The sequence below is a fragment of the Erpetoichthys calabaricus genome, chromosome 3 (assembly GCF_900747795.2).
Source record: "Erpetoichthys calabaricus chromosome 3, fErpCal1.3, whole genome shotgun sequence".
NCBI classification, from domain to species: domain Eukaryota; kingdom Metazoa; phylum Chordata; class Cladistia; order Polypteriformes; family Polypteridae; genus Erpetoichthys; species Erpetoichthys calabaricus.
Genome location: NC_041396.2, coordinates 74,680,580 through 74,698,214, shown reverse-complemented (window position 1 = coordinate 74,698,214; position 17,635 = coordinate 74,680,580). Strand labels below are relative to the sequence as shown.

Below are 17,635 nucleotides of genomic sequence, written 5' to 3'. Positions count from 1 at the left end.
TTTTGCGCTGGCTTAGTCAAGAAACAAACAATTCATGGTCAAAAAACTATAAATATTTCTAAATTAAAGCAATTCTTTAAGGAATGATGATTCAGAATTACTACAGTGCTTTGCAAAAATACTTGTAAGTGAACCCCATGATCGTTTTTCACATTTTTGGACAAAAGCATAATTGCTGGTCAAAAAAATAGTGTTTTGTATTTTAAGAAGTAATTACATAAAATGCAAAACTTTCCTACTCGTTACAAAAACAGAATAGAAGAAAACAGAAAAGGCTTAGGGAAAATAAATAAAGGCTTCACATAAAAAGTAGCAGTGAGTCACAGATTATGAAATTGACTGAAAACGTGCAGCTGCGTTTAAAATGAACTGATCTGGTAAAACCTACTAAGCCTTTTTTCAGTAGGCTTTTTTGCTTTGTTCATCTTTATTATTTATTATTTAAATTTTATACCGTTTAAGAGAATGGTCCAATTTTTATTTCTAAAGCATTTTATCACTTAAATGAATGGGCATTACAAGACTAACACATGTGGTTGTCTGTGTTCCAAGAAATAGAATAAATGTCTTAAATGATTTGTAGCCCAGTGACCTGTTACAAAATCTGTGTGCTGAATCCACTGAGGATAATGAGATCTTCAGCAAACACATGTTACAGTAATGCAAATTATCCTCAGGGCTACTCTGTTCATAGTTGATTGATTCATGTATGGTTTAATATGTGCTTATCAATATATGGTTAGTATGAATAGAAGTGTCTTAGCGCATACATGCTAAAGAACTGCAAATGTTAAGTGTGCAGGTTAATTCAGGAATGATGACTAAATCATTTCAGCTTGTAAAATGGTACATTTAACCCACAATCTTTGTGTTTGGGTTAGTATAATATTGACAGATTACTTTTATTAGTTGTTTCAAATTTTTGTCAGTAGATTAAACTGAATCTTTTATAGATATGTCACATTCTGTCTGTGTATCACCTCTAATGCTACTGTTTCATTTCCTTACAAAAGAGTAAGTTTCTAGCACAGTGCAGTACAGCATGAAACATATGTTGCATAAGCTTCCAGCCCCCTGTCCCTCCTTTGCTGAATATATCTGTGAAAACTTTGATGACCTAAATCAATAAATACTCTAAATTGATAATTTTATGAAATTTACAGTTTACAATAATTGTGTTTCCTTTTTAATAAATTACCTTTTTGGTTTAATTTTTAAGCATAATTTCATCCATTACTTATGGGTGTGATTTTTAATTATACAGTACTATGTATTTATTTGTAAGGAATCTGAACTTTTAATGTATTATTTCTTTATTTTAATGCTATATGCAAATATACTGTATTATTTACTTTAAGATTCCTAATATTTTTTTTCTTTCACCATTTGTTGATTTGATCTGAAAATGACCTTGATTAGTGACTAGTAAATGTGAATTACAGGTTTTGCCTGCAGGGCAGTGTGTCAGATAGGCTGCAGCCATTAATTACTTTATGGATTGTCTCATTCTTATGTGATGTGTTTATGTTTTCTGTTACAAGAAGCTGCTCAGTTTCTGAGTTTAAATACTAGCTATGAATTGTGTTTGAAGTTTCCAACTAGTAAGTGTTTTGCTTCTGTAATTAACTTGTTTTAATTAAGGAAGATGAAATTAGCAAGAAAGACCACTAAACCTATTGGGTAAATTTTCAGATTATACTACTATATACAGTATATAAATACTATATATTTACTGTATGTTTAAAAACAAAATGCATTAATTAAGAGTTTATAGTTTCTGCACCGTCGTTTATTTATTTATTGTTTGTTTTGCTGTGTTATTATATTTACCCATTCAATTGAGGCCTTTGAAATCTCAAATTTAGAATAACTTCTAAATCTAGGCCACTGCACTCAGAAAGGCTTTTTTTGACAAACAACTAACAAACACACAATTTTTGTAATACTAATGAATAGAGAGGTGAAAAGATTAGGTTTAATTTTGATAATTGCTGCTCTTTAGAACCAGTAAGCACCAGAGAAACAGGCATTCTGGGAAATGATTTATACTGGTTTTCTGTCAAAAATGAAATTAAATAAGTGAAAATATAACAAAAAACAGTCACTTAACTAACATTAAAATATAGTACTGATGATGTACATTACTCCAACAGTTGCAGCTAATTTTACTGCCTCTTACTTTTCACACATCACATTTCTAGTTACTAAATCGTGACATAAAACACCATTGACCGCTCCATGGAACCGTAGTATTCAGTGTAATTTGTATTGAGGCTTTTCTTTTAAAATGGTTAGTAAGACCAATGATAATACCTTTCTCACGGCCTTATGATGGAGGTAAAATGTCTGGGTATTGACTCCAAAAACATTTTTAAATTGACTAGTACTGTATGTACATATAATATATTAAAATCAGTTGTTTGAGGAAAAATGTCTGAGTATAGTTTCTAAAAAAACAATTTGAAATGGAGTACTGCATATTTATATAATATATTAAAATCAAGAGTTTTATCATCATGAAAAGCTATGAAGGTAAAGGCAGCAAACAGGATTTGTTACAATAATTGTTTATATTAAGGAATGCCTATCAACAACATTACAGAAGTACATAGTTTCAGTTTAGGAAAATCTTTTTCTTATCAAATCGCCACAACAAATGCATTAGTGCCCTCCATCTGTTCTTTGACTCTGCCTAATTCAGTTGCTTCAGTTTCATAGGGAGGCAGACAATACCCTAACAACACTGGGCATATAACGCAGAATTAACCTTACCTAAGTGATAGTTAATCGTAGGGCACACACATCCTCACACTCACTCATACAAGGTTTGTTTAGATAAGGAATTTATTTTGTTTTTCTTTTCTTTGATATCTTGTAAAGTACTTTGAGCTACATCCTTTCCATAAAAATGTGGTATATAAAGAAATGTTGTTGTTGTAGCATTACTATAATAATCATGTCTTTGGAATGTGCTAGGAAAACTTGATACACAGAGGAAAGTCTGCACCATGAACATATATTGTTCCAGGTTGAGAGTTAAACTCTCCTGGAGCAGTGGTGCAGCATCAATAACTATTGCTTTGTTATGTAGCCTAAATAATCCAGTGTGCTAGCTCAAACTGAAGGCTTACTTCAATGGGTTTGAATTGACTTAAACTGTTAGTGTTCCATTTGGATGTGTGTGTATTTTGGATGTGGCAATGTACACTTCATGTGCATAGAAGTTAAATTTATCTTGTGGACCACGGTTCACTGTTCATTTTGATATAATTGTAATGTATCTTTTCAGGAGCTGAGGACAACAGTGCTGCTATTTACATTTCAACTAATTACAGCTTAGTTTTATGGACATTATTACCCCAAGTCATTGAATGCTTTATGCCATTACATTTATTGCAGTGTTAGGTGGTTGACAGTGGAAATTTTTCATTGACATTAAGTATGTGGATCCCTGTTACATATTGTTTGTTTATGTATTTATTTATCTTGTTTATTTGTATTTGTGCATGTTGCATAAGCATACAAAATTTTGTGAGTAAACATTATTTTATATGGTGCCTGCCTATCACATGCTTTACATTTAGTTTTTCAGTATTTCTTTAGCTTAAGTGAGTTGGTATTACACCACAAGTCAGCGCTGTGGATTAAATCTAAAACCTTGTAGTTTACTTTCCAGTATCATACCCACTATATTACACTTTCTGACTGTGAAATTTATAATCATTGGTGACATGATTCTTTTATGACCATGTTAACGTTTTTTAAGCCAAATTTAAAATGACACATTTAATTAACCCCAAATTTCATTCATATGTGACCCTTATAATATTTATAGTATATAGACCTGTTTAAAGCTAAACCTGAATGTTCACATTTCATGAGTAGCACTACAGTAGATGAATTTTGATTTAGCTGTGTGTTGCATGACTTGGACTAGAGTCTGTCAAACTTTGACAGTTGCATGTTTTGATTGCAATCAATTTTTTAATCAAAATAGTAATGTTAACTTTTAACAGAATTCCATGTTTAATTAAATTTTGAAATATAATGGTGCAAAACCACAGAAATGAGTTGAGGCCTTGCCTGTCTTTGCATACATTGCTGGCCATTGCTGCAGCACCATTAAATACAGTAGTTTGATTGAATTGAGAAAGCAAAATTCAAGACTCAGGTAAAAGTAAAACATTCAGTTGGCACACTTGTTGTCCTGTAGGGTGTCAGTCTAATGACAGTCACTTCCTGTTGAGATCTCCCTTTTAATCTGAGGCACTGGTGGAGCTGGAGGGGGAGTAGTAGTGATGTCACAACTTCTTCTCAGGAACGGTTTTCTCCACATTAAGTATGGAAACAGAAGTGAAGTCAGAAATTGTGCAAGGTCCCTTGCTTTGCTCTTGTACATTCTTAAATCAGTCCTCATAAGACACATTTTTGTCCATGTTTGATAGTATATACTTAAATTACAGTATATTTACAGTATATAGGCATTCTGTTTTTTATAAGCACTAATAACTGCAGTATGAAAGGTTTAAAAATTCTCGATCCTTGACCTTTTACATGTAGTTAAAAATACATATATTTCAAATCCAAAATTCAGACATTTATGATTTACCTTGCTCATCTATCCAGATACCTTTGTAATGCCAAAAAGTAGTAATGATATTCTAGACATTCTGCCTGTCATTTAAAAAATATTTTTGATACAGCATTGCAAAGCTCAGTTGAATTTAGATTTCTTGCACATCTTTTAAATCTTAATGATGTTCAGTTGATTGATGTGATTTATAAGCAAGTACACATTTGACAAGATTTTGAGGAGCTGTTCGAAAAACGAGTACTAAAAAACGCCTTGTGCTGGGAGTTCCCTGCGTTCTGAACATAAACAAATATTGAAGAAAAACTCTGGTCAGAGATCTGAAATTCTGCACAGAGCTAGAGTTCCATGTACTTTATGGAAATAAATTTAGCATTTTACATTTTTGAATGCCTGAGATTCTCAGGAAATCAAGTAATATATTCTGTTTCTATGTTTGGTACATATTGTGGACCTTTGAGATGACAGGATACTTGAGGAGCCACCTTTTTTCTATCTAATGTTGCTGCTGTCTTCCACCTAGTGTCCAGTACTAGTAGATGAAATATTAATTGGAGCTTATTGGATGATTTTAAGGTATCTTTTTATTACCATTTACAGCCCTTCTAGAAAGAAACTGAAATGCTAAACCAACTGCAGAAAGGAGTCTTAGAAGGTTGAAGAAGTAAATAAATCTGGTAATATATTTTTCATTTTTTACTTGAAATTTAGAATTTTGTATAACAAAGTTTGTGTTTGTTACAAACAAGTAAATCATATCACATTTTGAAACTGAATTACATTTTTGACAGCTACAGTACATATCAAAATATTCTTTTTTATCTCTATCCATTATTATAATTAAAAAAAAAACTTATCTGACAAGCATGCAATCTACATATTTTAATATCTCTATTATGTTAAATATATAGATAAGAAACTAAATCTTTAATTTTTTTAAATTTTAGAAATGGCTTCAAAACTAAAGAGCTTTTAATGATTCAAAGCTTGCAGCTCCCATGGATGAAGAAGAAACACAAGAGAATAAATCAATGAGGCAACTAAATAAGGCTGTAGACTCAGACAACAATTTAGAGTCCGGATCTAGCCACAAAACTGCACAAACATCTGATGTAAATAAGAATCAGATTCAGAGCCTTGATACATTATCCCAACTGGCCCAACAGGACAGTGACAATAATAATGAAGACAGTAATGCTGGTGAAACGGGGACTTTGATGCAGTGCTTGAAAAATGAGAACAACTGTAGTGTTTCGTCAAGTGCAAACCCAGAGCAACTGAAGGAAAATGGATCTCCCTCAAAAAGCAAAAAAGGCTCCAAGATGCATTTGGGTAAAAATTTACTTTTGCAGCATTTTCAAATTGCCATTAGGTCTAAATTTGATTATCTGATAAAATACACACTTAATTTTTTTGCATATTTTCTTTGTATTTGATACGTTATGACTTTTTACTGTTTATGCTAAAGTAAATTTTGCCCAGTAAAGTAAAAACATAAAGTACTCCTTCTAACCTAGTGTTTAAAAAAGTAGATACATGTTCTCCGGTTACTCTGGCATGACATGCAGTCATTTGAGATGTTTTGCATACTTTTAATTCAGTAGTAAGTCATATATGATTTGATTGTATCACTGTTTTCAACCTTTCTGTTTGATTGTTATCCTGATGAAGTATTGTACTGGAGAAAAGTCACTTAGAGAAGAAGGATTTTCTTTTGACTTCTATACAAGGTTTCCGTAGCAAATTTTGTCACACATTTCTTGTGGGAGTTGTCTGTAGCTTAAGGTATTGTGGCCCATATTCCACCTTGTATTTCTTTGCAAATTCTTTATTATCTTTAATGTTAGACAAATGTTTATCTAGTGTTGATTCTGAGAGCACGAGAATGATTTTAATAAGAATAGATTTCTAAACCTAACATTTCGTGTAAATCCCAACTCATTTAACTTGTTCAAGATATTAAACTGAGATTTTAAATTACATATTAAATAGTACAGTGCTTGACATTTACTTTATCTATTTATATTTATGGTAATAAAGAAAAACTCCCTAACATTTCTATTAGAGATGCTCCGATTGATTGGCCGCTGATCTAAATCTACTGATTTTCACTGAAAAAGACTTGATCGGTGTTCGGTAAATCACAAAAAAACAATCATTTTAGCTCCTGCTTTTCTAAGATTATGTAATTTAGTTGTAGTGCCGCAAGGTATTATGGTAATTGAGCTGGAGCATGTCTTTTTATTTTTTATGTTTTTGCAAACTTCGTGTAGTGTAAACAAAGTAAGTCAGGGCTTGTTTTACAAGAGACCGAGAGATGATTGAAATATTATCCTTTACGTCAAGGAAAGTGGAGTAATAAAAAGAGAAAAAGGAATTGGCAAAGTCTTCCTATGCAGTTAGGCAAACAGCAAGAAAAGGTACATTAATGAATTCAGACCTTTTTATTTTGTCCATTATATTAAAATGGAGACTGTTTAAGTTTGGACAGTGAGCTTGTTTTATTTAAGTGCAGCAGCATACATTTTCAAATGGAAACAGAAAGGTAAAGACGAATTTGAAATTGCTGCTTAAAAAGCAATAGGCTTGTTAACTTAACAGAAAAACATTATCTTATAAACTTGTTGAGCATGTTAGCTTTGTGTCTTCTTGATAAAGAATTTATGAACATTTGATACATTAGTGGCTTTTTTAAAGATTTGTACTGTGTTTATTATTTGTTGCTGTCATACACCATAAGTGTTGGTAAGAAACATGTACTGCATTATTAAAATGGTAATCCATATACACCTCAATAATCACACATGTCTAGCTGATATACTGAAGAAAAAAAACACACACCTGTATAAACATAGTAAATGTATACTTTAATACAAAAAAATCTGTAGTGCAATTAATGATTAAAAATGATAATGCAGGTATATTTATATTTAAACAGTGTTTAATTGCCAGTACAAATTAAGTGATTGTGTGATTATGTATGAGTGCATATATACATCTGTATCGGAATCAGCTGATCAAGTAATAATGAAATTGGTGATCAGTATCAGCCTTAAAAACATCACCATGTGCTCAATTTTCTAGTTGAGGCACTTGTCTAAAATAACAGTTGTCACCTACCCTAGTTTCTGCTTTCAAGATTTCAAAGATTTTGTCAGTATCGTAACTTGATTTGGTGAGACTGAGTGACATGCTTTACTGCACTAGCAGCATAAAAGTACTAACAAAAGAGGATTGTTTTGGCAATACATAACTCATAATTGTAAAATACCCAACATTATGACCTACTTTAAGGTGTGACTTTTAAGGTTTTAAAATATTAAGTATTGTTAGTCAAATCAGCAATATTTTGTAATGTATAATGTCAGGAGATACATACTATTTTCATAATAACCTATTAAACTGTTTTATACATAAGAAAACCCTGTTGAACATTTTTCAGTTCTGAAATGCTCATAAAAATCTCATATAAAATAGCCCTTGGAAAAACATCCTGCAATGTATTGCATCCCCTCACTTTTACGGTATTTTAAACCTACTAGACTTCATTATCTTAGCTCAACATAGAGTTTCATTGCAGCTCATGCAGAGGTGAACTTTGACCAATCAAGACAAGAGCAAAGAGTCTAGAATCTTATGAATATTGCTGCTTGTGATAAGTGAATTTCACCTTAGGTTCAGTGCTTCTCGGCTTTCTCTTTGATTATACAGTACTTTATGCTCTGCCCTAATGTGTCTGGTAGATGTTTTCTGTGTTGGATTTTCAGTTATGCCAGCTGGTACTTTCATGTCTGGTCTTTTGTGTATTACTTATATTTACTATAAGTTTACATTGAATGTAATGTTGTAATCTTTTTTTTTAGACACTGCCAATACCACCTCTCTGGACTTTATAGTTAATGGATCTCCAGTGTCTTTTATACCAGATGATTTGGAAATGCCAGAAAAATTGAAAATTGAGACAGCAAAAAATAGTCGACCTGTGGATGATATGATCTCAGTTACTAAGAAACCAGTTGACAAAGACTACAGCATGCTGCCGCATTATCTTCATCAGGTATTTTGTGTTCTGAGGATATCAGCTGAATGTTTTTAGTTTCTGTGAATAACTGTTTGGAACCACTGGGGTAAAACACCTGTATAAACATAGTAAAACTAGTAGTAAATAGGGTAAAACCACATGTAAACATTCTTTCTAAAGATTTCCACTGTCTCATGTCTTCTGTCCACTGAGTTCCATGGCCCATCGTAGTCTCTTCTTCTTATTTGTCTCCTTCAGTAGTAGTTCCTTTGCAGTTTTGCTACCACGAATGATTCATGCGATTTCTTCTGAACTATTGATGTTAACATGTATCTGTATCTTGAAATCTGTGAATCATTTATTTGGCTTGTAATTTGATGTACAGGTAATTAATGATTTCTTAGACTGGCGACTCTAATAAAACTTATTCTCTGCAGTAGAGGTGCCTTTTAGTCTGCTGTTCCTGTGGCAGTCATGAGATGATAGATCTTGATGGTTTTTGCAACTGCACTTGAAATAAACTTTAAAGGATTTTGATTTTTTTCTGAACTGACTGACTTTCATTTGTTAAAGTAATGATAGATTGCTCTGTCTTTTTGGCAAGCTGAACCGTTCATGCCATTCTTATAATTTTGAGTCACAGACCTAGTGAAAGGGGTATGAGGCCTTCAAAAAGCTCCATAAGTAGGCCCAGGCATTTGTAAACTTGCCCAGGAATGGTATTACCCAAGGCCGCCAGCCCCCAAATACTACTTCTGCCTACCCAGAACCAAAATAGGAAGATGGCTTTAAAAGTTGAAAAATACTATAAATATCCCAGAATTTATACAAAAATGCCTTAAAAGAGAGAGGAAAACTGTAAACCTCATGTTTGATGAGACAACACAAAACAAAATATCAAATTGAGAATGTATTTACAAAAAGCAACAAGAAGGACCACAAATAGAAAAAAGATAACACGGCAAAAAGGGTTTTCCAACTAAGGCAACCCATAGCTAATAAGTCTGAATACAAAACTCACAAGCAAAATCCGTTATCAGAAGCGAAAAATCTAGGACTTAAAAATATCTAAAGAAAACAATACTCACTGAATTTCAACAATCTACTATTAATGATCTACTGCTGTGAACCATTCTCTGACTTCATCATAAGGACAGAGGGAGGGCACAGCAGTCATTAATAATAATTCTTTTATAATAATAATTCTTTGCATTTATATAGTGCTTTTCTCACTACTCAAAGCGCTTAGCAATTGCAGGTTAAGGGCCTTGCCCAAGGTCCCAACAGTGCAGAGTCCCTTTTGGCATTTTACGGGATTCGAACTGGCAACCTTCCGATTGCCTGTTCAGATCTGTAGCCTCAGAGCCACCACTCCGCCATCAGGGTGTCCCTGCCTACTGGGGTTCCACTCAAAAACACAAGAAATGATGGAATATTTAAAGACATGGAACACAAATAAAATATAATACAAACCAAATTACATGAAGACATTAAAATAATAACTCAAAAATAACAAAAACAATAAAACATAAAATACACATAAGCCAGGAAATAAGCCCATATCATGGACTACTATAATCAGATAAAATGACCTTCTACCAGATAGGGCTATTTATACCCACACAGCACAGGTAATTAACTCAAATGAATTCACAAGAAAAAGAAATTTTCTAAATTATCTTTTAAAGAGGCACATGTAGTAATTAGAATGATATAATAACTGAATCAAAATCTGCCAACTCTAAATTTCACTAAAGTTCTGAAAACTTTTTTAGTATGAGTAGATTTCATAAATATTTTTTACATAATATTTTAATTTTGAAAGAAATTCATACATCTGCATCAAGTTCATTATTTATACAGCATTTATCTTTGAAGCAAATTTCATGTATTTAAGCATAAGTCTTTAGATCAAGGTGTCTTTGAGACTGTGAAAAACACACATGTGATCGATCAGATGTGTCCAAACGTTTAACTGCTACTGTACTGTATATGTATATAAAATAGTGTACATTCATATGGACATACATTTAGAAGCCTTTATAGTTATTCTTCCTTTTTATGTATACAGAAGCAGTTTGAATTTAAGGTAAATATAATATGTCTCATTTTTTGAATATTTCTGAAAATATATTCTTTAGTGTTATTGTGTTTCACTCCTCCATTTAGGTGGGCACATACATTAAACAGTTTTTTGCCAGGTGTTTTTTTTTTCTTAGTGCACACACTCTAGTTTTAGAATTAGCCTTATAGTTATCTTTGATGTACAGTATGTATTTGGTGTCAATAGGTGAAAGCTAAGGAATTTGGCAGAAGCCTATTAATACTTTGTTCTGTGGGTTGAATTTTAGCACTTTGAGCACAACTAAAATATATAATTTGCAAAAATGTTTTGTTCTTATAGTTAGTTGTTTAAAATCATGTTATGGTAGTGACATAAATCTTTCTTTTTAAAATAGACATCTCTGTATTAAGTAATGTGTTCCAGCCGTTTAGCAACTGTTCATTATGCAGATAGCTCAGCAAATGTAATATTACTCGAGACTGCTTAGGATATGCATCATCAGTGCTGGAAGAGGATACAAAAATGATTATTTTAAATCTGCTGAAAAGAAAAATCAAACATATGGTAGTTATTTACTTCTGTCGAGGAAAAGGGGAAAGAAAGCAGCAGCCATTTTCTTGTATGATTAGAAGATCTGTGAATACTATAGATACAAGTTGAGTTAGATGTAACTTGAGGTTTATGAGTTGACAATCTTGTTGCATTACTGTCACCATTTTAACTGAGTAAGCTGAGACGATGCGTGTTCTCTTCAGGCTCCCAACATCCTTATGGGAGCCCTGAACCCAACACCGTTGAACTGACAAATGGGGACAAATCTCGCATGAAGCCAGGGAATATATTCAAAGGTGAAGACGTGCTTTTATTAAAACAATCAAAAAGTGCAAAAGTACAGTGTCCAAAGTTCCATAAATAAATCCATAAAACAAAGGTCCAGTGAGGATAAAAACCAACAATAAATAAATCCATAAAATACAAGGTTAAGATATGCAGTAATTAAAACGCAGTCTCTCCTTACTCTCCAGCCCTCCTCCCATTGCACCTTCTGCTCCACGGAGAACCAACAACCACGAGCTCCTTCAGTTAACCTTCGTCTTGGCCCACTATCAGGATGTCACTGCCAAACCGCCAAGGTCAACTCTCCTCCCTCGATCCTTCGTGCACCCACAGTCGCTCCTCAGATCCTTCGGGAGGGCACCTCTCCTGCTCACCCCACTCACTCATACATCCAGTGGGGCGCATCAGCATAACGCTCCTTCGCGAGGCCACAGCTCATGGCGTCTCCACCTTCCAGGTGTCCGGATCGTCACCACCTGACTGCTGTTTTCCGACCTTTTACTGCATCTGCTTTTCTCTCTCCATCAACCTTTCTCCTTTCTTTTCCTCCACGATTTTTCTCTCCGATTTATATCCCCCTCCTCTCGTATACATCCGTCTATATATACACACCCACGGGTGCCTCTGTGGGCGCAGCGTCTTAATTACATGCTGCAGGAAACCAATGAGGCAAACAAGAACGACCTCATCCACACGTGCAGGTGCGACTCACTCCGATCACCTCATTAACTCCCCGCGGTCGTGCAATCACGCCCACGGAGAACGACACGGCTATACTGATTTAAAAAGACTTTTCGGAAGCCGCGGACCCGCTATACCACATAAGCCAACGTTGATTTCCTGCAATTCTTGTAATTTTCAATTTGGCCATATGGTTTCTTCATCATTTATAGCCGTAACTGTAACAAGGTACGAAAGTACCATGTTTAATATAGAAAAACACAGATGGATAAATGGGTGGCTAAAAAGAAGTTAACCTTACCAATCTGGCTTTGAAGCAAATAAGCATGGTGAGCCAAATGATTTAACCTAAGTTATTTGTTGAATAAGCAAAAAGGTTGTTGTTGTTAAAGATTCACACATGACAAACACACAGTCATTTGTGTGTACACTGTCTAACAGACTACACAGGATTAGCCAGTGCTGTTTACACAAGCACCAAAGACTTGCCTCAGCAGTTGTTAATTATTGGTGCTTCTGGATTTAGAAAAAAATATATAAATATTTATTAGGACATTGTGAGATGGGCACAATAGTACTGTAGTATAGCCATTTTTATATTATTTATGTTAATAAATTATGTTTGCTTTAAGCATTCTTTCCAACCTGTCATTTTACAGCATCATTTTTTTTGCTTAAGTATTTTTCTTGTGAAGTCACATACAGCAGCCTTCAACTCCTCCAAAATGGCACACCTATTCAGAAAACAGTCTTTTATAGCCTGGAGTTAAATTAAGTGGCATCCCTTTTGCTTGTGATAATGTCAGATTCTTTTTGGGGCAGTGTCTGAGACTCATTTGTCATCGATTGCACCATAACACTGTGTTTAATCTAAATCTCCTGAAGAATTGATCAGAGAGCATACACTCCAAACTCACTGGCTCACTGATGGTTTATTTATCCCAAAAAGACTGGATAAGGTGTTATAACCAGTACCAGTAGCAGAATACTGTTACACTGACTGCAACACACTTTTTTAAGTGAGTATTTACTTTAGAAATCTCGTCTTTTCTTCTCAGCAGACTGAAAGTCTTTCACAAAAATAGAAAAATGTGAAGCAACAAGTGTGGAGGGTGGACGGCCAGTAGCTGTCATTAAATGATCTAAGAAGGATTTAATCTCACCAGTCTTGAATCCAATCACCAATCCCAATTGACCACAGCTTTAGCTGTAACTGTCACAATTGAAGCATTATAGTACTTACCAGTATTTTGTAATCTTTTTGAGACAGCAAAGCCCTATTTAAAAAATATTTGATGTGTTGAACCCCTTTGAAAGCTACAAGAAAAGAAAGAAACTACAAAATAATCAAATAAATGTGCAAAATATTTTAATCAAAAAATATGTATAAATATTTTATTTTTTTGATTTTGATATATGTTGTACTATATGAAATTGTGTTTTCGCATGACCTTTTCTTGGAGGTCAGAGTGTATGGTCAGCCATTGTACAGAGCCCCTGGAGCAATTTTCAGGTTAAGGGCCTAATGTGACAGGATCCCTTCTGGCAGTAATAGGATTTGAACTGACAACCTTCCAGTTGCCAGCACAAATCCTTAGTCTCAGAGCCACCACTTTTAATATATGCACATACAGTTTTATGCAAAAAGATGTAATAATAAAAGTGTTTCCTGTTTGAGGCATGATAAATGTATGTATGATACAAATCATCAATATTTGGTCTAAGATTTGTTAAAGATAACCTTAATGTAGGTGTCATACAGTGTTTAGCTGTTTAGCTGTGTAAATGTACTTTCACACAAGCATGTAGAAGCAAACTGGAATATAATCCTAAATACTTATTCATTTAAAGGGCCACATTCACTGTGATATTTTACCTTTAGTCTTTAAATGTTTTAACATAACATCTGAAGAAAGATTAGTCAACATTTCTTCTTCATTCACAAATCATTGTTTACTTGTTCATTGAGATTAAATACTCTACAAATTAACTAATGACATTTTGTAAATGATTGATCATGGTAAGTTTTAGTTGGTTAAAAATTGTAGTCTTCATTTCTCTTTTCATTCATTTGACAAGTTAAGTTTTACATTTTTAAATTCTTTATATCCAAAGTTTAATTTTCTTCCTTTGGTCATCTATTTTATTATAACTTGTCAAATATTGTTTTATGTGTTTACTGAAGAGATAAGTTAAAAAATTTTAAAAGCTGTTGTACGCCTGCCAGGTAACATAGCTTCATGTTCCAATCATAGTTTGATAGGATTATAATTATTTCCACTCTCAGATCATTACAAAGTCTTTTTAAAAATCAGACCTCACAAAACTAGCAAACATCAGCATTTAATAATACAACTTGTATATCTGTATTTGTAATAAAATAAAAGAAAATAACCAGAAAAATATTAATAAACAAACATGGTAAATGCACACAACTAGACAGACAATGACAATTTCAACACTGCATACAACAAACAACAGAGACACATACTAATTTTCATGACAGACAATAGAATCTCTGCTTTCTGGTTTGGATGAGCTCAGATCAGTGAGGCAAGCGATCCAATCAAATTCATGCTATTCATTTATTGTCACTAGTTTTTCCAGTAGCTATAGCCGATACATGGCATTATGACTTACTGTTTAACACAGTTTAAGAAACACTGATACATATTCTGCCTGTCTTTGCCTCCTCTTAATAATATGCTGCAAATGGCTTCTTCTGTAGGCCTTCATTATCAGTAAAAATGTAAAGCATACAAAATGGCACACCTATCATGTTCAACCCCATAACAGAGGAAGTTGTCTGATTGCTAATTGGCATTTTGTGAGAAAAATCAGATTTGTATCCTTCTGCTGAATGATCGTTTAAAGTTTCTAGTGTAAATGCAATGTGTGTGCAATGAGTTTATAGCCTTAACACTAAAATACAAGTACCTAGTGTAAACATGGTGTTTGTGGCATGTCTAATGATGTGTTTAAAATGATCAATATAGGAAAGTTCAATATTGGTGTCAGTAGTCAATCATTGATTGTTGATGGCATTTCATATCAGGCCAAGCGGGAATGGAGAAAAATGTTGAGTGAAAGGGTGTAGTAGATGAAACTTAAGTTGCTTCAGTAATGGAGCAGAATTAAACATTTAGAAAATAAAAATGTGTTGTATTAAAAAAAATCATCCCTTTATATTCCTTAAACTTGTGCTCTCTTTTGCCATTGAAATGGCACATATGGCCGTTGGTATCTGCCAGCTCATACTTCTCTGTCCAATTGCTTATAAGGCCAGGTTGCCAGTAAATCCTCAGAGCCTCCAATGAGAGTCCCAGAGAAACACTCTATCCAAACTCTGTGAAACTAGTCAAAGAATCCCACAGGCTAATTTACATTAGTATCTAAATTATATGATATTTATTTAAACAACCATTAATAGCAAAATATATTATGTCATACTGAAATTCACAAAGTCAGATCAGGATGAGAAGAATTTGTTTGACACATGCACAGAGCGACACAGTATAAGGAAGGAGACGACAGAATTACAGCTGCTTGATTTAATTGTTAATTACAAAAGTACATGATCAGTGTGCATTTCTCATTTTCTTGCAACTTACTGATAAATGGACCCTCAAAGTCAGAATTCTTCTACACTGGATTATACTGGTGAGTGCTAAAGGCAAAGCTAATAATTAACAGCTACAGCTAACAAGGATATAAGTCATTCAGTATAATCAATATAATCAAATAGTGAAAATCATATTTAACAGTAAAAATCAACTCTAACAATACTTAGCCCAGATTAAAATTGAATAGAAAGTACAAAAATGAGATGACAGAGCTCTGCATTAATATTTATAAGTATTGTATCAACTCAGACTCATGAGGATTTATGCAGATCATCATCTGTGGAGGGGGTTAGATCCACAAATGCCAGAGCAATAGGTTGGAATGGAAAAGGCTGACAAGACAGGCAGCACAGAAGATGTGTTTTTGTCCTTCCTCTGCTACACCTTGGATTATTCCAATACATTGAATATCTTAAAGGAGACGAATGTTGACAGAAGTCAAAGATCCACCTTAGTAAAAGCACAAATGTCTGTGTGTGTGTGTGTGTGTGTGTGTGTGTGTGTGTGTGTGTGTGTGTGTGTGTGTGTGTGTGTGTGTGTTGCAATGCCTTGTTATATGCCATTTGGTATGGATATGTAAAAACAGTGCTAATGTTTATGATGAGCCATCTATTGGAATGAAAATTACAATGCATTTCATTACAATGAAAGTACATTCCAATAGTGCACTGCAAACATTATCACTGAATACATCCAATTGAGAGTAATTGCCGGATGGGCAGAAATCAGCTTATCCAGCCTAATAAAAGGACAAGTAGCTATGTGTGTGTCTGTGTATATATCCAGTTGCTAGGGTTTAGGAGAAAAAAATGAAGAATAGGCAACACATGTAGAAGAGTCAAAAAATTAAAAATACATATTTAAAATACCAAATAAGGGTCTAAAAATAAGAAAAATGGTCTTATTGGTCTATACTGTTTTCCGACATTATACACCAGCAAAAACAGCATGACCATCTTGCACCAACTCGAGCCACTTGAACGAGATTTATAGCTGTAATGCAAATGACTGGTAACTTCATGTGGTAGGCAGTGGATGAGTCAAAGTAACGATAAATTGACTCAGATTCCAGGAAACAAAAGCTCTGACATCACTAGGCTAGAGTCTCTAAATCAGGCCAATGCGTTAGCGATCACCACACCATTTTTCAAGCAAAACACTTCAAGCTACGCCAAGACAAAGCGACTAAAATTGGCAGCTCTCTCTGCAGAGTAAAAGGCCACTGTGAGGGAAAGTGATCAGATGTGTGTTTTTATACCAAACCAAATAGATAACACATATATCAAATAAAAAACAAAGTCTATGTTGATTACTTAGATTTCAACCTGTACAATCTTATTATGTATAGTTTAAGAAGGGGTTTTTAACACCTTAATAAAATATCAATTAATTAAATAAAAAATGAGACTGAGTTTATAATATGAAATTTTAGTATGGCGTATTTGTTGTTATTGCACTGGTTATTGGGAATGAAAAAAAAAATTAAAACTTCTCTTGGTTATTGCATGGCTGCAATGGTTAATATGGCTGTTTTGAAATATCAAAATTTTCAATGTTACTTTTTGGACGGTAAATGTTATGCGATTTGGTCCAGCTACTGTGGATTTTCACAAGGCAAAATTTGATTTTAAGTAATTGATCTTGTTTATTTAGAGTTATAATAACATCAGAATGAATTCGGTGCAACATATCCTTGATAAATCCTTAGTTTGCATAGATGAAAATTTGGCAGATTATATTGAATTAACATGTGTCTGATGGGAATGAGTTGGTAATTGAATGAGAGTGTCTAGGAGTGAATGGGTCAGTGTACTTGT

At 33.6% G+C, this 17,635-nt stretch overlaps 1 protein-coding gene across 2 annotated transcripts in view; it reads left to right on the top strand.

Moving 5' to 3' along the window:
• The window catches only part of cnsta (consortin, connexin sorting protein a), a 118,669-nt gene that overhangs the window by 20,477 nt on the left and 80,557 nt on the right, over positions 1–17,635 (top strand). Inside the window, exons 3-5 of one of the 2 annotated variants that reach the window (XM_028796929.2) lie at positions 5,192–5,268; positions 5,539–5,923; positions 8,455–8,648. In XM_028796929.2, coding sequence (XP_028652762.2) covers positions 5,590–5,923; positions 8,455–8,648 — 528 coding nt within the window. In that variant the 5' untranslated portion in view covers positions 5,192–5,268; positions 5,539–5,589. The remainder of the gene's footprint in view (positions 1–5,191; positions 5,269–5,538; positions 5,924–8,454; positions 8,649–17,635) is intronic. The other variant, XM_028796930.2, reaches the window with a different exon arrangement.